Source organism: Salmo salar, chromosome 04 (genome assembly GCF_965601325.2).
Source record: "Salmo salar chromosome 04, fSalSal1, whole genome shotgun sequence".
NCBI lineage: Eukaryota > Metazoa > Chordata > Actinopteri > Salmoniformes > Salmonidae > Salmo > Salmo salar.
In genome coordinates, this window is record NC_138294.1 from 37,467,877 (window position 1) to 37,489,082 (window position 21,206).

The following is a 21,206-nucleotide window of genomic DNA, read 5'->3' on the forward strand; positions in this document are numbered from 1 at the left end:
TGAATTGTTAATGGAGTTAGATTTTCCTGATGTAAATCTAAAACCTAGATTTCAAGAGTCAAAGGTGAAACGTGATATATGGTCTGAAAACAGGCAGCTTTCAGGGCTTTCTCATGATGCCATCATACCTATTTACAACGTCTCTGTTGATTGAGCTGCATATTATAAACTCAGCAAAAAAAGAAACGTCCTCTCACTGTCAACTGCGTTTTATTTTCAGCAAACTTAACATGTGTAAATATTTGTATGAACATAAGATTCAACAACTGAGACATAAACTGAACAAGTTCCATAGACATGTGACTAACAGAAATGGAATAATGTGTCTCTGAACAAAGGGGGGGGTCAAAATCAAAAGTAACAGTCGGTATCTGGTGTGGCCACCAGCTGCATTAAGTCCATCTCATGGACTGCACCAGATTTGCCAGTTCTTGCTGTGAGATGTTACCCCACTCTTCTACCAAGGCACCTGCAAGTTCCCGGACATTTCTGGGGGGGAATGGCCCTAGCCCTCACCCTCCGATTCAACAGGTCCCAGACGTGCTCAATGCGATTGAGATCCGGGCTCTTCGCAGGCCATGGCAGAACACTGACATTCCTGTCTTGCAGGAAATCACGCACAAACGAGCAGTATGGCTGGTGGCATTGTCATGCTGGAGGGTCATGTCAGGATGAGCCTGCAGGAAGGGTACCACATAAGGGAGGAGGATGTCTTCCCTGTAATGCAAAGCGTTGAGATTGCCTGCAATGACAACAAGCTCAGTCCGATGATGCTGTTACACACTGCCCCAGACCATGACGGACCCTCCACCTCCAATTCGATCCCGCTTCAGAGTACAGACCTCGGTGTAATGCTCATTCCTTCGACGATAAACGCGGAATCGTCCATCACCCCTGGTGAGACAAAACCGCAACTCGTCAGTGACGAGCACTTTTTGCCAGTCCTGTCTGGTCCAGCGACGGTGGGTTTGTGCCCATAGGCGACATTGTTGCCGGTGATGTCTAGTGAGGACCTGCCTTATAACAGGCCTACAAGCCCTAATGCGGACAGTCTGAGCACTGTTGGAGGGATTGTGTGTTCCTGGTGTAACTCAGGCAGTTGTTGCCATCCTGTCCCGCAGGTGTGATATTCGGATGTACCGATCCTGTGCATGTGTTACACATGGTCTGCCACTGTGAGGACGATCAGCTGTCCGTCCTGTCTCCCTGTAGCTTTGTCTTAGGCATCTCACAGTACGGACATTGCAATTTATTGCCCTGCCACATCTGTAGTCCTCATGCCTCCTTGCAGCATTTCTAAGGCACGTTCACCCAGATGAGCAGGGACCCTGGGCATCTTTTGGTGTTTTTCAGAGTCAGTAGAAAGGCCTCTTTAGTGTCCTAAGTTTTCAGAACTGTGACCTTAATTGCCTACCGTCTGTAAGCTGTTAGTGTCTTAACGACCGTTCCATAGGTGCATGTTCATTAATTGTTTATGGTTCATTGAACAAGCATGGGGAACAGTGTTAAAACCCTTTACAATGAAGATCTGTGAAGTTATTTTTACGAATTATCTTTGAAAGACGGGGTCCTGAAAAAGTGATGTTTTGTTTATTTGCTGAGTTTATTTTATGTAAGCAGTGAGTACAGTATATTCTCTTAAGCGAGTAGTGAGTTACAGTATAATCTGTTTGTCTTTGCTTTATATTGGTTTGTCATGTGGTCAACCCCTGCAGGACCAGGACAGGGAGTATGTAGGCTTTGCTACTCTACCCAACCAGGTACACAGAAAGTCAGTGAAGAAGGGATTTGAGTTCACTCTGATGGTGGTAGGTGAGGACAGGGGAAGGGCTGTCAGGGACTTGTAGTTTGTTCACTTTCATGACAGTGTTTCCACTGCCAAATTAGAAGTATTTAGCAGGCATATGATCAGGGTCTGAGGCTAAGCAGGATCTCTTGCGCGCTATCTCCCTCATTCTCTTCATCATTCTCTCTCCCTCCCTCTCTTTCTCTAGGAGAGTCTGGACTGGGTAAATCTACACTAGTCAACAGTCTGTTCCTTACAGACCTCTACAAGGACAGGAAGGTGCTGAATGCAGAGGGTGAGAGTGTGATTTCTCAATGGGTCTATTACTGTTGCTATTGTACTTCTGCAACATCAAGTTGTATCCTGTGGAGTGGTTTTCTCTACTGTACCTACCCAACCCTGATCTACAAGATTGATTTTATACAACCTCTGATCTTCTGTGTATGTGTGTTTTTGTTTTTTCTTTGTGTGTGTGTGCGCATCTGTCTTGTCCAGAGAGGCTGGCTCAGACTGTGGGCATCACTAAGAACACAGTGTGCATCGAGGAGAAGGGAGTGAAGCTCAAACTCAACGTAGTGGACACACAAGGCTATGGCGATACCATCAATAATACAGACAGGTATGTAGGTATTCACTGGTACATGTAGAGTCATAAAGACGCTAAGTAGTAATAAGCTTACCCTAGTCTCAAAATGACATGGTGTGCTCATGAAAAAGTCCTCCCCAGAGCCATTGTGTGCACTTGTGAGTGTGTGTCATGGGAGCTGTACTTACACACATTTCTGTCCTGTGTGTGTGTGTGCTGCTGTAGCTATAAGTGTGTTTCAGACTACATTGACCATCAGTTTGAGCAGTACCGCAGGGATGAAATCGGCCTGAACAGAAAGAACATCCAGGATAACAGAGTCCACTGCTGCCTCTACTTCATCTCTCCCTTCGGACATGGGTACCAGACTACACACACTTATACTACACACTCTCATACTACACACTCAACCTATACAAATGTTACACTCTGTGTGTGTCGTCAGTCTGCGGCCATTGGATGTAGAGTGTATGAGGGCTCTGCAGGACAAGGTCAACATCATCCCTATTGTGGCCAAATCTGATGGTCTCACTTATGATGAGGTCAAGAAGAAGAAGAGCAGGGTAAATAAGAGAGTTTTCCAGACCCTAGTTGGTGACATGTCTCAAGCTATCACCTTTCCCACCAGTTGTTTATTTCACTGTGCAGATATTTTACCTTTATTACACATTTTCACTCTAAAATAGAAGCCAGAGGTTTACACCTGTAAACCTTAACTCTCTCCCTTTTCCCCTGTCTCCCCCCCTCTCACCCTCACCCCCTCTCCCCCTTCCTCCTGCTCCTTCTCACTCTTACCCACTATCTCCCCCTCACTCCCCCTCTCTCTCGCTTCCCCTCTCCCTCCCCCTTTCTTGCCTTCTATATCTCCCCTTCCCCCAATCCCGCTTCCATATTCCTTGTATTCTCCCCCCCTTTTTCTCTACTTCCCCCTCCCTCCATCCCCCCCTCTCCCTCCCCTATACAGATTCTAAGTGAGATAGATAAGTACAGGTTAAAGATCTACCAGTTCCCAGACTGTGACTCTGATGAGGACGAGGAGTTCAGGAGGCAGGACATGGAGCTCAAGGTGAAAATGGACAGATGGATGATGATGACAATAATAACAGCTTTATCAGCAAAATGTTGGTTAAAACCATTTGAATTCAATCACTTTTTGACAGCCAACCTTTTGATTTGAACAAAACCTTCTATACATATTTGCCCATTGTAGAAGTGCTCAGAAAGGGACTTTTTGGACCTGTATGCCAAAACATTCAAGAGATAAAGGTGCTCAAAGTTGACCCATTTTGTATCCCCCACTGTACATTGAGACATCCATGTCTTCATCACTGGAAAAGATACATGGTTGAGATTTATATAATTTAAAAGCCTCCAAACAGGGTTGTCAAACTGTTTTATAATCTCTTAAAAATATATTTATTTTTTACTTTTAATGTCAATTATCAAAAAATTCTAATCTCTGATTTCTTTCAAATATCAAATTTTATTGGTTGCATACACATATTTAGCAATGTTATTGCGGGTGTCGTGAAATGCTTGTGTTCCTAGCTCCAATACTGCAGAAATATCTAACAATACACACATCTAAAAAGTAAAAGTCAGAGTCGTGTGTGTACATATATATTGTTAGGTTCTGAACAAACCGAGTAAAAACTCAGACATCTAGAAAAAGCTAAAACCGTCTTTATTCAACCCATTGGGTGCTTCTGCTGCGAACACAACATACAAGTCACAAAATAACATATTTATACCGTCTGACAAGGCAGAGTCACCCCCTTGTATGTGTAAGATAAACAATTCTCAATCTTTTCCTCTAACTGGTATTGTCATGGCCCTACCTAAATCTAGGACCATCATGGGCGTGGAAGTGTGTGAATATGGGATAGCACTGTAGTCAGATGGTCTTCAGGGTGGACCCCTATGGCCCCCCTCCCAGCAGTGTCTTCTCTCTTCAACTGTTGACTTATCTTGAGTTGAGTTCCACATCCCTCATTGTCCTAGTTCCACAGCAGCTGGCCTGCCTTATCAGGAACTGAAACCAGACTGCTACCCTTTGCCTCCTTAGAAATATTAATATTTAGCAATAACATGTTTGAACAGAAGATGAACTTTCTGCACTTCCCATTGTCTCACTCAGTAACTTTCTATACACAAAGTTCTTATTCACCCTTCATTGACCTCCAACATATACAGTAGCAGTCAAATGTTTTGACACACCTACTCAATCAAGGGTTTTTATTTTTATTATTTTCTACATTTGTAGAATAATAGTGAAGACCAACTATGGAATAACACATATGGAATCATGTAGTAACCAAAAAAGTGTTAATCAAAATATATTTGAGATTCTTCAAAGTTGCCACCCTTTGCCTTGATGATAGCTTTGCACACTCTTGGCATTCTCTCAACCAACTTCATGAGGTAGTCACCTGGAATGCATTTAAATTAGCACGTGTGCCATGTTAATTTGTGGTATTTCTTTCCTCAATGTGTTTGAGCCAATCAGTTGTGTTGTGACATGGTAAGGGTGGTATACAGAAGATAGCCCTATTTGGTAAAAGACCAAGTCATTATTGCCAGAACAGCTCAAATTAGCAAAGATTACTTTAAGACATGAAGGTCAGTCAGAACTTTGAAAGTTTCTTCAAGTGCAGTCGCAAAAACCATCAAGCGCTATGATGAAACTGCCGCTCATGAGGACAGCCACAGGAAAGGAAGACCCTGCTGCAGAGGATAAGTTCATTAGAAATACCAGCCTTGGAAATACAGCCCAAATGCTTGGAAACATCTCAACATCAACTGTTCAGAGGAGACTATGTGAATCAGGCCTTCATGGTCGAATTGCTGCAAAGAAACCACTACTAAAGGACATCAATATGAAGAGACTTGCTTGGGCCAGTTTACGCAAATATTAATTTGTAGCTCTTATCGATTGACTGAAATCACCTCCCTAGTCAGGCTATTGTGTGTGACATTCATATTGCACTGCACAGCTTTACCAAAGGATTGAGGATCAGTGAAATGGGGTATAAGTTTATCAATACCCAAGCAATTTTTTTATTTTCTCCCAACATCAGAGTTATCAGACTCCAAAACATCCACGCAGTATGGTTTTTACTTGGGAATAGTGTTCAATACACATACAGTGCCTTTCAAAAGTATTCATCCCCCTTGTTTTTCCTATTTTGTTGCATTACAACAAATTACAATTACATTGTAATTTAAATTGATATTTATTTGGATTTCATGTAATGGACATATACAAAATATGCCAAATTGGTGAAATGAAAAAAATAACTTAATTCATAAAAAAAAAAAGAAAAGTGGTGCGTGCATATGTATTCACCCCTTTGCTATGAAGCCCTATTTAACCAATTACCTTCAGAAGTCACATAATAAGTTAAAGTCCACCTGTGTGCAATCTAAGTGTCACATGATCTCAGTGTGTGTGTATATATATATATATATATATATATATATATATATATATATATATATATATATATATCTGTTCTGAAGGCCTCAGTCTGCAACACCACTAAGCAAGTGGCACCACCAAGCAAGTGGCACCATAAAGACCAAGGAGCTCTCCAAACAGGTCAGGGACAAAGTTGTGGAGAAGTACAGATCAGGGTTGGGTTATAAAAAATATCAAACTTTGAACATCCCACAAAGCACCATTATATCCATTATTAAAAAATTGAAAGAATATGGCACCACAACAAACCTACCAAGAGAGGGCCGCCCACCAAAACTCACGAACCAGGCAAGGAGGGCATTAATCAGAGAGGCAACAAAGAGACCAAAAATAACCCTGAAGGAACTGCAAAGCTCCACAGCGGAGATTGGAGTATCTGTCCATCGGACCACTTTAAGCTGTACACTCCACAGAGCTGGGCTTTACGGAAGAGTGGCCATAAAAAAGCCATTGCTTAAAGACAAAAATAAGCAAACACATTTGGTGTTCGCCAAAAGGCATGTGGGAGACTCCCCAAACATATGGAAGACGGTGCTCTGGTCAGATGAGACAAAAATTGAGCATTTTGGCCATCAAGGAAAATGCTATGTCTGGCACAAACCCAACACCTCTCATCTCCCCGAGAAATCATCCCCACAGTGAAGCATGGTGGTGGCAGCATCATGCAGGGGGGGGGGGGGGATGTTTTTCGTCGACAGGGACTGGGAAACTGGTCAATTGAAGGAATGATGGATGGTGCTAAATACAGGGAAATTCTTGAGGGAAATCTGTCTTCCAGAGGTTTGACACTGGAACGGAGGTTCACCTTACAACAGGACAATGACCCTTAGCATACTGCTAAAGCAACACTCAAGTGGTTTAATTAAGGGGAAACATTTAAATGTCTTGGAATGGCCTAGTCAAAGCCCAGACCTCAATCCAATTGAGAATCTGTGGTATGACTTAAAGATTGCTGTACACCAGCAGAACCCAACCAACTTGATGTAGCTGTTTTTCCTTGACGAATGGGCAAAAATCCCAGTGGCTAGATGTGCCAAGCTTATAGAGACATACCCCAAGAAAGAGACTTGCAGCTGCAATTGCTGCAAAAGGTGGCTCTGCAAAGTATTGACTGGGGGGGTGAATAGTTATGCATGCTCAAGTTCTGTATTTTTGTCTTATTTCTTGTTTGTTCCACAATAAAAAAATATTTGGCATCTTCAAAGTGGTAGGCATGTGTAATTCAAATGATACAAACTCCCAAAAAATCTTTTAATTCCAGGTTGTAAGGCAACAAAATAGGAAAAATGCAAAGGGGGTGAATCATTTCATAAGCCACTGTAGGTTGACAATAAATGTGGCTCAATTCAGTTGTTTCAGAGTCCCGCAATAAGAGCTATGACACTAATGTTCTCTAGGTGTCACTGAGTAGACTGATACCCCATGTCATTGATCCACAGTCCATAGGTAAGGCTGTACAGTGAAGTAAGTATGCCCCCAATAAAATTCTAAAGTATAATACGTCCAGTGTGATTTCAACAAATTTTTGTTAAATTAACAAATTGTCTTTTTGTTGACATTTATATAACATTCCAATCTTGTTTAGCATGATCTATTCAATTAATGCATAATTCTACTATTTGTATTAATTTGCATCACTGTCAGTGACATATGTTTATTTTGAAAGCTAACAGCAAAGTCCACTATTGTGGCTAATCCTTATTGTGGCTAGCACCACATAGATGGGTCTGACCACCATTAGTCAAATTAGGGTTATTTTAGATTATGATGTGCGGGGTCATCGGTTACTCGGGCAAAATTAGGTCATATGTACATGTAGGCATAGTTAAAGGGACTATGCATAGATGAAAAACAGAGTAGCCGTGGCGTAAAAGAGGGGTTGGCGGGGGGAACAATGCAAATAGTCCGGGTAGCCATTTGATTACCTGTTCAGGAGTCTTATGGCTTGGATGTAAAAGCTGTTGAGAAGCCTTTTTGTCCTAGACTTGGCGCTCCGGTCCTGCTAGCCATGCGATAGCAGAGAGAACAGTCTAAGACTGGGGTGGCTGGGGTCTTTGACAATTTTTAGGGCCTTCCTCTGACACCGCCTGGTGTAGGGGTCCTGGATGGCAGGCAGCTTAGCCCCAGTGATGTACTGGGCCGTACACACTACCCTCTGTCGTGCCTTGCGGTTGGAGGCTGAGCAATTGCCGTACCAGGCAGTGATGCAACCAGTCAGGATGCTCTCAATGTTGCAGCTGTAGAACCTTTTGAGGACCCATGCCAAATCTTTTCAGTCTCCTGAGGGGGAATAGGTTTTGTCGTGCCCTCTTCACGACTGTCTTGGTGTGTTTGGACCATTCTAGTTTGTTGGAGATGTGGACACCAAGGAACTTGAAGCTCTCAACCTGCTCTATTACAGCCCCGTCGATGAGAATGGGGGCGTGCTCACTTCCAGTCAGATGCGAATGTATTTTAATTATATCTGAGTTTTCGGTCAATCGACCTTCATCAGAACATAACTCCACAAACAATAGTGGGACAGGTAAGGCCACACAGTGAGCCAGAGGTAATTGCAGACACCTGTCTGGACTTCTGGCAGTCTTTATGGGTGTGCAATTCTTGGGCTGACTCTCTTCTCTGTATACATCAATGATGTTGCTCTGGCTGCTGGTGATTCTCTGATCCACCTCTACGCAAACGACACCATTCTGTATACTTCTGGCCCCTCTTTGGCCACTGTGTTAACTAACCTCCAGACGAGTTCAATGCCATACAACTCTCCTTCCGTGGCCTCCAACTGCTCTTAAACGCAAGTAAAACTAAATGCATGCTAATCAATCGATCACTGCCCACACCTGCTCGCCCGTCCAGCATCACTACTCTGGACGGCTCTGACTTAGAATACGTGGACAACTACAAATACCTGGGTGTCTGGATAGACTGTAAACTCCCCTTCCAGACTCACATTAAGCATCTCCAATCCAAAATGAAATCTAGAATCGGCTTCCTATATCGCAAATGCAACAAAGCATCCTTCACTCATGCTGCCAAACATACCCTCGTAAAACTGACCATCCTACCGCTCCTCGACTTCGGTGATGTCATCTATAAAATAGCCTCCAACACTCTACTCAACAAACTGGATGCAGTCTATCACAGTGCCATCCGTTTTGTCACCAAAGCCCCATACACTACCCACCACTGCGACATGTACGCTCTCGTTGGTTGGCCCTCGCTTCATACTCGTCGCCAAACCCACAGGCTACAGGTTATTTATCTGCTAGGTAAAGCCCTGCCTTATCTCATCTCACTGGTCACCCCCAAAGCCAATTCCTCTTTTGGTCGTCTTTCTTTCCAGTTCTCTACTGCCAATGACTGGAACGAGCTGCAAAAATCTCTGAAGCTGGAGACTCATATCTCCCTCACTAGCTTTAAGCACCAGCTGTCAGAGCAGCTCACATATCATTGCACCTGTACATAGCCCATCTGTAAACAGCCCATCTATCTACCTACCTCATCCCCATACTGTATTTATTTATTTCTTGCTCCTTTGCACCCCAGTATCTCTACTTGCACATTCATCTTCTGCACATCTACCATTCCAGTGTTTAATTGCTATATTGTAATTACTTCGCCACCATGGCCTATTTTTTTGCCTTAACTTACCTCATTTGCACTCACTGTATATAGACTTTATTTTCTTTTCTACTGTATTTTTCACTGTTTTGTTTATTCTGTGTAACTGTGTTGTTATGTGTCGAATTACTATGCTTTATCTTGGCCAGGTTGCAGTTGCAAATGAGAACTTGTTCTCAATGTGCCTACCTGGTTAAATAAAGGTTAAATAAAAATAAACCTGTAGTAATCTAATGTATCCACCAGGTGTCATTACAGGACAGAACAGGATATGGATTTATTTCTACTAGAACAAAAACACATGTACACAGGGAATGTGGTGTTAGTATAAGGAACCCATACTCTCAAAGAGAGGGCAAAAGAAAAGAAGGAAAACATATACAAAAGTATGTGGACACCTTCAAATATAGAACCAGGAGAAATCTAGAAAATAACTAGATAAAGGTAACCTGTCGGAAGTATTGGACCACTAGGGCCGTCATGAATACAGGACCCCCTAATAACAGGGAGGGGGTGTGTAAGATGATAATAGGAATTATAACTTGACCCTCATATAAAAATCTTCAAAAGAGTTCTCTCTGCCAGAGTTTACTGTCGTCGTCATCTCATATTGGTGACACTTCCACCTTCTAAATGCCCTTTAAGTGTAGAGAAGACACTGAGAACTGTACAAAGTGACAAGCAACGGTCATTTTCATCCTGGTGTCTTTATAGAACTCTTATGTTCAATAATTCTCTTTCAAGCTTCTGGATATCTTGCCCACGTACATGTTATCACAAACACAGCGTAGGATGTAAATCACATTTTATTATGGCCTTTACCTCTTATCTTTCTCCAGACCTAGGGTGTCAGAACGCTGAGGTGTTGTATTGGTGTTGCACTGAGCTCAATTGCCACAGGGGTAGTTTCCGTCTCAGGGGAGTAAAGAGGGTTTGTTTAGAACCCGTGTTGAGGCTGGCACGGACTAGTCAACTCAAAATTGGGGTCCCATTTGTAGATGAAAAAGGGGGGATCCTTGAATTCCTGGCTGGGTCTGAGGTGAGCATATGCCAGTGAATGTAGAAATGCAAGTAACAAACAACTCAGAAGTTTTAACTTTGTTTTGTATAGCCTGGCGAGGTTTAGAGAGCGCAATTTGGTATGCCTCTTCCAAACACGGAGTGGAGTAACCCCTGTCCAGAAAACATTGTTTTATGCTGACAGCTTTATTAATATAGTCAGAGATATTGGCCCTTTGTGCATCATTGGAGTCATTAGACTTGCCAAACATATGCCTAAGTTACAGTGAGGGGAAAAAATATTTGATCCCCTGCTGATTTTGTGCGTTTGCCCACTGACAAAGAAATGATCAGTCTATAATTTTAATGGTAGGTTTATTTGAACAGTGAGAGAAAAAATAACAACAAAAAAATCATGAAAAACGCATGTCAAAAATGTTATAAATTGATTAGCATTTTAATGAGGGAAATGAGTATTTGACCCCTCTGCAAAACATGACTTGGTACTCGGTGGCAAAACCCTTGTTGGCAATCAGAGGTCAGACGTTTCTTGTAGTTGGCCACCAGGTTTGCACACATCTCAGGAGGGATTTTGTCCCACTCCTCTTTGCAGATCTTCTCCAAGTCATTAAGGTTTCGAGGCTGACGTTTGGCAACTCAAACCTTCAGCTCCCTCCACAGATTTTCTATGGGTTTAACCTCTATGGGCTAGGTGGGACGCTTGCGTCCCACCTACTCAACAGCCAGTGTTAATCCCGTGGCGCGTTATTCAAATTCCTCAAAAATGAAAAAACTTAAATTTTTCAAACATATGACTATTTTACACCATTTTAAAGACGACTCTCGTTAATCTAACCACACTGTCCGATTTCAAAAAGGCTTTACAACGAAAGCAAAACATTAGATTATGTCAGCAGAGTACCCAGCCAGAAATAATCAGACACCCATTTTTCAAGCTAGCATATAATGTCACATAAACCCAAACCACAGCTAAATGTAGCACTAACCTTTGATGATCTTCATCAGATGACAACCCTAGGACATTATGTTATACAATACATGCATGTTTTGTTCAATCAAGTTCATATTTATATCAAAAAACAGCTTTTTACATTAGCATGTGACTAGCATTCCCACCGAACACTGCCGGTGAATTTACTCAATTACTCACGATAAACGTTCACAAAAAGCATAACAATTATTTTAAGAATTATAGATACAGAACTCCTCTATGCACTCGATATGTCCGACTTTAAAATAGCTTTTCGGTGAAAGCACATTTTGCAATATTCTCAGTAGATAGCCCGGCATCACAGGGCTAGCTATTTAGACACCCAACAAGTTTAGCACTCACCAAAGTCAGATTTATTATAAGAAAAATGTTATTACCTTTGCTGTCTTCGTCAAAATGCACTCCCAGGACTTCTACTTCAATAACAAATGTTGGTTTGGTTCAAAATAATCCATAGTTATATCCAAATAGCGGCGTTTTGTTCGTGCGTTCAAGACACTATCCGAAAGGGTAAATAAGGGTGACGTGCATGGCGCATTTCGTGACAAAAAAAATCTAAATATTCCATTACCGTACTTCGAAGCATGTCAACCGCTGTGTAAAATCTATTTTTATGCAATTTTTCTCATAAAGCGATAATATTCCGACCGGGAATCTGCGTTTAGGTAAACAGACGAAAGAAAATAAAGCATGGGGTCGACTCGTGCATGCGCCTAAGCCCATAGTATTCTGATCGGCCACTTGCCAAACGCGATAAAGTGTTTCAGCCAGAGGCTACCTCGATATCGTTCAGCTTTTTCCCGGGCTCTGAGAGCCTATGGGAGCCGTAGGAAGTGTCACGTTATAGCAAAGATCCTCAGTCTTCAATAAAAAGAGCCAAGATGAAACACAACTTGTCAGACAGGCCACTTCCTGCATGGAATCTTCTCAGGTTTTGGCCTGCCATATGAGTTCTGTTATACTCAGACACCATTCAAACAGTTTTAGAAACTTTAGGGTGTTTTCTATCCAAAGCCAATCATTATATGCATATTCTAGTTACTGGGCAGGAGTAGTAACCAGATTAAATCGGGTACGTTTTTTATCCGGCCGTGTCAATACTGCCCCCTAGCCCTAACAGGTTAAGGTCTGGAGATTTAATGTGCTTCTTCTTGAGCCACTCCTTTGTTGCCTTGGCTGTGTGTTTTGGGTCATTGTCATGCTGGAATACCCATCCATGACCCATTTTCAATGCCCTGGCTGAGGGAAGGAGGTTCTCACCCAAGATTTGCATGGCCCCGTCCATCGTCCCTTTGATGCGGTGAAGTTGTCCTGTCCCCTTAGCAGAAAAACACCCCCAAAGCGCTATGTTTCCACCTCCATGTTTGATGATGGGGATGGTGTTCTTGGGGTCATAGGCAGCATTCCTCCTCCTCCAAACACGGCGAGTTGAGTTGATGTCAAAGAGCTCCATTTTGGTCTCATCTGACCACAACACTTTCACCCAGTTGTCCTCTGAGTCATTCAGATGTTCATTGGCAAACTTCAGACGGGCATGTGTATGTATTCTTGAGCAGGGGGACCTTGCGGGCGCTGCAGAATTTCAGTCCTTCACGGCGTAGTGTGTTACCAATTGTTTTCTTGGTGACTATGGTCCCAGCTGCCTTGAGATCATTGTCAAGATCCTCCCGTGTAGTTCTGGGCTGATTCCTCACCGTTCTCATGATCATTGCAACTCCACGAGGTGAGATCTTTCATGGAGCACCAGACCGAGGGAGATTGACAGTTCTTTTGTGTTTCTTCCATTTGCGAATAATAGCACCAACTGTTGTCACCTTCTCACCAAGCTGCTTGGCGATGGTCTTGTAGCCCATTCCAGCCTTGTGTAGGTCTACAATCTTGTCCCTGACATCCTTGGAGAGCTCTTTGGTCTTGGCCATGGTGGAGAGTGGAATCTGATTGATTGCTTCTGTGGACAGGTGTCTTTTATACAGGTAACAAGCTGAGATTAGGAGCACTCCCTTTAAGAGTGTGCTCCTAATCTCAGTTTGTTACCTGTATAAAAGACACCTGGGAGCCAGAAATCTTTCTGATTTGAGAGGGGGTCAAATACTTATTTCCCTCATTTAAAATGCAAATCAATTGATAACATTTTTGATGTGTCTTTTTCTGGATTTTTGTTGTTGTTATTCTGTCCCTCACTGTTCAAATAAACCTACCATTAAAATTATAGACTGATCATTTCTTTGTCAGTGGGCAAACGTACAAAATCAGCAGGGGATCAAATACTTTTTTCCCTCACTGTATATTTTTCAAAAAAAGCTAAAAAAGATCACTCTTTATCTCAAGAGTTGGTTTCATGTGGGGACAAAAGGGAGGCCTTTGCTTAAAGCAGACGCCTGATGTGTAGTAAGTACCTTATCAGATAAGTTGATTACAGCGTCCTCGCCGGTTGGTGGGTTAGGGGTGTACCAGCTAAATTGCAGTGGTCTGAAGGGACAGGTCCATTCCGTGACTTATTTCTAAGCTTGAAATGACACCCACGCTTTATTCAAGAGCATGTTGTCCCAACCGATGGCGGGCACAACACAAAAGCTTCAGATGTGCTATAGGGTCTAAGCTACCACACATGCGAATGACAATCTGAGTTGACACGTTTTTAGATAATTGACATTAAAGGTTTAAAAATGTTTTATTTTTTTATAATGATATAATAAAATAGTTTGACAACACTAAGCTTTTAAATGATATCAAACTCAACCGTTTATCTTTTCCAGTAATAAGACATTGTCTCGTAAGGTATGCAAAATGGGTGAACTTTGAGGACCTTTATCTCCTAAATGTTTTTGCATTCAGGTCAAAAAAGTCCCTTTCTCACCACTTCTTCCATGGGCAAACATGTAAGGAAAGTTTTGTTTAAATCAAAAGCGATGCTGTCAATAACAACAAAATCAAATCCGTTCAAATGGATTTACCCTGCTGCTAAATGAGGAAGTGTGTTCTATAAGTTTCTGTCTCTCATTCTCTGTCAGAGGAGTGTTCCGTTTGCAGTGATCGGCAGTAACATGGTGGTGGATGTTAATGGTCGGCGGCTCCGTGCCCGTCTCTACCCCTGGGGAGTGGTGGAAGGTGCAGAATAAATAGACATACATGAACATGCACACTCACACACCTTGTAAGTAAACTTCAGATAAATGTACTGTACACTCCATTTAAGTTTATTGCAGTTCACTGTTGTCTTGTTGTGCTGTCAGTGGAGAACCCATATCACAGTGACTTTGTCCACCTGAGGAACATGTTGGTGAGGACTCATATGCAGGACTTGAAGGACATGACCCATGACACACACTACGAGAGTTACAGAGCACAGTGGCTGTGCAAGAGCCAACGCACTGTGGTAGGGAGACACACGCGAAAGAGATTTGTCCTTGTGCTTAGACCAAAATCATATTTTTTATTTTTTTGTTGATTGATGAAATAATATTGATCGTATTAAATAAGTTATTAATTGAATAGAATAATACTTTATTGCCAATTAATATGTAAAATCTCCATTAACTTCATTCTCTTTTAGGATTATGACTTCTGCCACACCTCAATCTAATCCAGGAGGCCTTTGGTGTAAAACAAAAGATGATACACTACTACTGGAATAAAGACACAAGCTAAATGTAGTATCGGTGTCCCTTTTTGATACTGTGTGTACAGTATACTGTGTCAGTTTAGTTTGTTTTCAATCTTTCTCATTCTATTGTGTTAGATGATGAGACAAAATGCTTTTGACTTCAGTGAGGAATGCTTTACTTAAGAGAACAAGGAGCATATCAAACACACAGTGGGTGCTGACAAGTATTTTTCTCTGCTCATACAGGAGTAATAAAGGGCTAGTTCACTTTTTTTTACTGACTTTACATATACTACCAGTCAAAAGTTTTAGAACACCTACTCATTCAAGGGTTTTTCTTTATTTTTACATTTTTATTTTTACATTCAACATTGTAGAATAATAGTGAAGCCATAAACTATGAAATAACACATGTAATCAAAGTGTTAAACAAATCAAAAAATATTTTATATTTAAGATTCTTCAAAGTAGCCACCTTTTGCCTTGACAGCTTTGCACACTCTTGGCATTCTCTCAACCAGCTTCATGAGGTAGTCACCTGGAATGCATTTCAATTAACAGGTGTGCCTTGTTAAAAGTTAATTTGGGGTATTTCTTTCCTTAATGCATTTGAGCCAGTCAGTTGTGTTGTGACAAGGTAGGGGTGGTATACAGAAGATTGCCCTTTTTGGTAAGAGACCAAGTCCATATTATGGCAAAACAGCTTGAATAAGCAAAGAGAAACAACAGTCCATTTACTTTAAGACGTGAAAGATCAAGTTAATACGAAATAAGCCGGTTGCATGTTATTATTTATGAGAGAAAGCCTTTATCATGCTGAAATGTTAGCATAGGGTACTTGGCCGGCTTGACTTCATCTCATGCACAGCTTGACATGGGCGGTTTTATTTTTCTCCACAATTTGAGGCATTGGGAGATATTCGTGTCATTGTGCAATATACTGTAGATGGTGTTGTCAGTAGTTTACCTACATTGCAGAGAAATCTGAGTACTCTAAGGCAGACAGAAAAAACTATCGGACCTCCTTGACATAACGTTATTCCGTCTTGATCAACTGGGCGGACGAGGGACATTTTCATGGATACAAACTAATGCATCTTAAATGCATCCGAACGGGTTATGTGGTGACCCAAAACAAAGTCAGACATATACTTCTAGACCCCCATGGACTGCATTTTGGGCAGAAGTCTCTTGGAAAGAGACTAGCTCCTACCTTTGCAACTAAGAGGACATAGAGGAAGAGTTTAGGTAAGTGTCCTTTTTGTCTTGTAATTTCATATTTGGAAGCTGCGTTGAAACAATTAGCTAGCATGATTATATATTCTCTAGCACAACCAACTACTGTAGTTAGCAAACTATCTGAATGACGCACTGAAATTAGATACTCTCGAGAGGATCACTGGTAGCTAGCTATGGCTATTCTCAAGAACAAGCAAGCCCCTATCTGGAAAGCATGTCCGACTGACTGATCGAGCATATTCAATTAACCTTTAGTCATAATTTTGATGTTCCCAGATTTACTTTAGTTGCAGATCGACCGTTAGCATCGCTAGCTATGTTTTTGACAAACTTTGTTAGCTAATGACAACATTGCCATCCTTTCAACATGATAATGATGGCAAAGTTGTTTCCTACTAAAGATCTGCCTACTTTAGCAATGTCGTCATATTTCCAGACCATTTAGACAAAAGTCGTTCGCCTCTATATCACGACTTTGGGGCACCACCATGGCGCTGCTGGCAGAGGGCGGTTGAAGAACGTTCATAACAATGGTGGAGTTTGTTTTGCATGGCCTGGTGCCCCAGGTGAGCAGAGTTTGCTTATTTTAGACCATTCCATGAGTCCTTAAGTTAAATGTCCCCTTACCCGGGACACCGGACCATGCAAAAACGAACTCCACCAATGTAATGAGGTGACAACGGTGCAACCTATGAATTCATCAAATCGAATTTTATTGGTCACATACCTAATACACACAAATCTAAGTAAAGGGATGGAATAAGAATATGTACATATAAATATATGGATGAGCAATGACCGAGTGGCGTAGGCAAGATGCAATAGATGGTATAGAATACAGTATATACCTTTGTCAGTGATGGCTGTTTTACCAGTCTGATCGCCTTGAGATAGAAGCTGTTTTTCAGTCTCTCGGTCCCAGCTTTGATGCACCTGTACTGACCTCGCCTTCTGTATGGTAGCAGGGTGAACAGGCAGTGGATAGGGTGGTTGTCGTCCTTGTTGATCTTTTTGGCCTTCCAGTGACATCGGGTGGTGTAGGTGTCCTGGAGGGCAGGTAGTTTGCCCCCAGTGATGCGTTGTGCAGACCGCACCACCCTCTGGAGAGCCTTGTGGTTGTGGGCAGTGCAGTTGCCATACCAGGCGGTGATACAGCACGACAGGATGTTCTCAATTGTGCATCTGTAAAAGTTTAAGGGTTTTGGGTGAGAAGCCAAATTTCTTCAGCCTCCTGTTGCGCCTTCTTCACAACACTGTCTGTATGGGTGGACCATTTCAGTTTATCTGTGATGTGTACGCCAAGGAACTTGAAGCTTTCCACCTTCTCCACTGCGGTCTCGTTGATGTGGATAGGGGGGTGCTCCCTCTGCTGTTTCCTGAAGTCCACGATCATCTTCTGTTGACGTTGAGTGAGAGGTTGTTTTCCTGACACCACACTCTGAGTGCCCTCACCACCTCCCTGTAGGTTTTCTCATTGTTGTTGGTAATCATGCTGTTGTGTCGTCTGCAAACTTGATGATTGAGTTGGAGGCGTGCATGGCCACGAAGTGGCTGAGCATGCAAACTTGTGGGGCCCCAGTGTTGAGGATCAGTGAAGTGAAGATGTTGTTTCCTACCTTCACCACCTGGGGGTGGCCCGTCAAAGTCCAGGACCCAGTTGCACAGGGTGGGGTTGAGACCCATGGCCTCAAGCTTAATGATGAGCTTGGAGGGTACTATGGTGTTGAATGCTGAGCTATAGTCAATGAACAGCATTCTTACATTGGTAATCCTCTTGTCCAGATGGGATAGGTCAGTGTGATGGCGATTGCATTGTCTGTGGACCTATTGGGGCGGTATGCAAATTGAAGTGGGTCTAGGGTGGCAGGTAAGCACTTCATGATGACAAGTGAGTGATACGGGGCGATAGTCATTTAGTTCAGTTATCTTTGCCTTTTTGGGTACAGGAACAATGGTGGCCATCTTGAAGCATGTATGGACAGCAGACTGCGATAGGGAGCGATTGAATATGTCCGTAAACACACCAGCCAGCTGGTCTGCGCATGCTCTGAGAACGCGGCTAGGGATGCCGTCTGGGCCGGCAGCCTTGCGAGGATTAACACGTTTAAATGTCTTACTCACATCTGCCACTGAGAAGGAGAGGGGGGGCCCGCAGTCCTTGGTAGTGGCCGCGTTGGTGGCATTGTATTATCCTCAAAGCAGGCAAAAAAGGTGTTTCGTTTGACTGGAAGCAAGACGTCGGTATTCGTGACGTGGTTGGTTTTCTTTTTGTAGTCCATAATTGCCTGTAGACCCTGCCACATACGTCTCGTCTGAGCCGTTGAATTGCGACTCCACTTTGTCCCTATACCGACATTTCGCTTGTTTGATTGCCTTGCGGAGGGAATAACTACACTGTTTATATTCGGCTATATTCCCAGTCATCTTTCCGTGGTTAAATGCAGTGTTTTGCTCTTTCTGTTTTGCGCAAATGCCGCCATCTATCCACAGTTTCTGGTTAGGGTAGGTTTTAATAGTCACAATGGGTACAACATCTCTAATGCACTTCCTTATAAACTCACTCACCAAATCAGCGTATAAATCAATGTTATTCTCTGAGGCTGCCAGGAACATTTCCCAGTCCACGTGATCAAAACAATCATGAAGCATGGATTCCGATTGGTCAGACCAGCGTTAGGTAGTTCTAGTCACGGGTTCTTCCTGTTTGAGTTTCTGCTTATATAGAACAGTAGGAGCAAAATGGAGTCATGTTCGGATTTACCGAAGGGAGTGCGGGGGAGGGCCTTGTATGCATTGTGTAAGTTAGAGTACCAGTGATCCAGTGTATTGCCCGCACGAGTGCTACAATCAATATGCTGATAGAATTTAGGTTTCCTTGTTCTCAAATTTGCTTTGTTAAAATCCCCAGCTACAATACATGCAGCCTCGGGAATATATGGTTTCCAGTTTGTGTAGAGTCCAGTGAAGTTCCTTGAGGGCCACTGTGGTATCGGCTTGAGGGATATAAACGGCTGTGATAATGACTGACGAGAATTATTTTGGGGGATTATGTGGTCAGCATTTGATTTGTAAGGAATTCTAGTTCAGGTGAACGACGTATAAAGAATGGCTGTACCGACTATTTTCGTCTACCTTGTTATCTAGATACTGCACATTGGCGAGTAATAATATGACAAATGTAATATACTCGGAAGCGGTGGGTGGTGTTGCATGCCTTCGAAGTCTGACCAGGAGGCCCCTCCGTCTACCTCTTTTGCGACGACGTTGTTTTGGGTCGGCCTCTGGAATCAGATCCAATGTCCTTGGGTGGTGGTGCGAACAAAGGATCCGCTTCCGGGAAAGCCGTATTCCTGGTCGTGATGTTTATAAATTGACGTCGCTCTGATATCCAATAGTTATTCCCGACTATGTAATAACACTTAAGATTTTCTGGGCTAACAATGTAAGAAATAATACATAAAAAAAAGAAAATACTGCATAGTTTCCGAAGGAATAGAAGCGAGGCGACCATCTCTGTCGATGCCATCAATCCAGACTAATAATTTGCAAAAGAGAAGATCATAATGAATACTAGTACTATATGGACAGAGTAGACCTGATCCTGGATCAGCACTCCTACTCTAATGGTGAATTCTGTCTCTCCCTCATACTTTCTGTAACTTCAGATTGAGCCCCTGGTCTATGATTAGTAGATGTGAGTGGACATACAGATCTGGGACTAGCCTAGCAACAGTAGCTCTTAATTATTGGCAAGGATTTATTACATATCCAATCACCATGAGAGATGCGTTATCCTTTATTCAACACTTCTTTTGCAGGAGAGGTGAGCCCCTTGGTGCATTCTGCTGAACATCGCTGAGGTCAGGAAGATCTCCGAAGTAGGAGCCATGTTCATCTCCATGCAACGCTTTACTGACCGAGGTAGACTATGCTTTGAGTAGCAACTGAAACATACTCAAATTTGACTTGACCTTATAGTGACAGCACTCTACTCACAGGTACCCCCCATCTTCCTTCCCATCCCATTCACCTCCCTTTCTCCACTTTAGGTGCCACCTGGTCTCCCATCTACTTCAGTGGCCTCAGCTGGATTACAGTTACAATCCCGTTTGCTTCCACCAGCCTCATTTATCAACTAGGGGCTTCACATTCTTCTAGAGGCGCAGATTTTACTTTATAAATTAAATGTCATCATGGTCGGATGACTTACAATAGTGAATGATTATATTCCCTCGGGACAGTACCGGAGACTGTAAGTGGGCTGTTGCCTGGTTAGGAGTTTACTGAAGTTTTTTGGGAATAAATAATTTTCTATATTATACTGAACAAAAATATAAACGCAACATGCAACAATTCCAAGAATTTTACTGATTCACAGTTCATATAAGGAAATCAATCAATTGAAATAATTTAATTAGGCCCTAATTTATGGATTTCACATGACTGAGCAGGGGCGCAGCCATGGGTGGGCCTGGGAGCAAAGCCCACCCACTGGGGAGCCAGAATTTGTTTTTACCCACAAAAGGGCTTTATTAGACAGACATACTCCTCCTTTTCATCAGCTGTCCGGATAGCTGGTCTCAGACGATCCCACAGGTGAAGAAGCCGGATGTGGAGGTCCTGGTGTAGTTACACGTGGTCTGCGGTTGTGAGGCCGGTTGGACATACTGACAAATTCTCTAAAACAACAAAGCCGCCTCGGCTTATGGTAGAGAAATGAAAATTCTATTCGATTATCTTGGCAAAGGAGAAATGCTCACTAACAGGGATGAAACAAATTTGTGCACAAAATCTGAGATTAATAAGATTTTTGTGCATATGGAACATTTCTGGGATCTTTTATTTAAGCTCATGAAACATGGGACCAACACTTAACTTGTTGCC

The 21,206-nt window shown here is 42.6% G+C and overlaps 1 protein-coding gene across 5 annotated transcripts in view; it reads left to right on the forward strand.

Moving 5' to 3' along the window:
- Positions 1–15,128, forward strand: part of LOC106602833 (septin-4) — a 28,849-nt gene extending 13,721 nt beyond the window's left edge. For all 5 annotated transcript variants that reach the window (XM_014195753.2, XM_014195747.2, XM_014195749.2 and 2 more), the window contains 9 exons: positions 1,716–1,812; positions 1,995–2,081; positions 2,282–2,405; positions 2,598–2,732; positions 2,818–2,935; positions 3,337–3,438; positions 14,491–14,587; positions 14,713–14,855; positions 15,033–15,128. In XM_014195753.2, coding sequence (XP_014051228.1) covers positions 1,716–1,812; positions 1,995–2,081; positions 2,282–2,405; positions 2,598–2,732; positions 2,818–2,935; positions 3,337–3,438; positions 14,491–14,587; positions 14,713–14,855; positions 15,033–15,062 — 933 coding nt within the window. In that variant the 3' untranslated portion in view covers positions 15,063–15,128. The remainder of the gene's footprint in view (positions 1–1,715; positions 1,813–1,994; positions 2,082–2,281; positions 2,406–2,597; positions 2,733–2,817; positions 2,936–3,336; positions 3,439–14,490; positions 14,588–14,712; positions 14,856–15,032) is intronic.
- Positions 15,129–21,206: the final 6,078 nt, after the last annotated feature.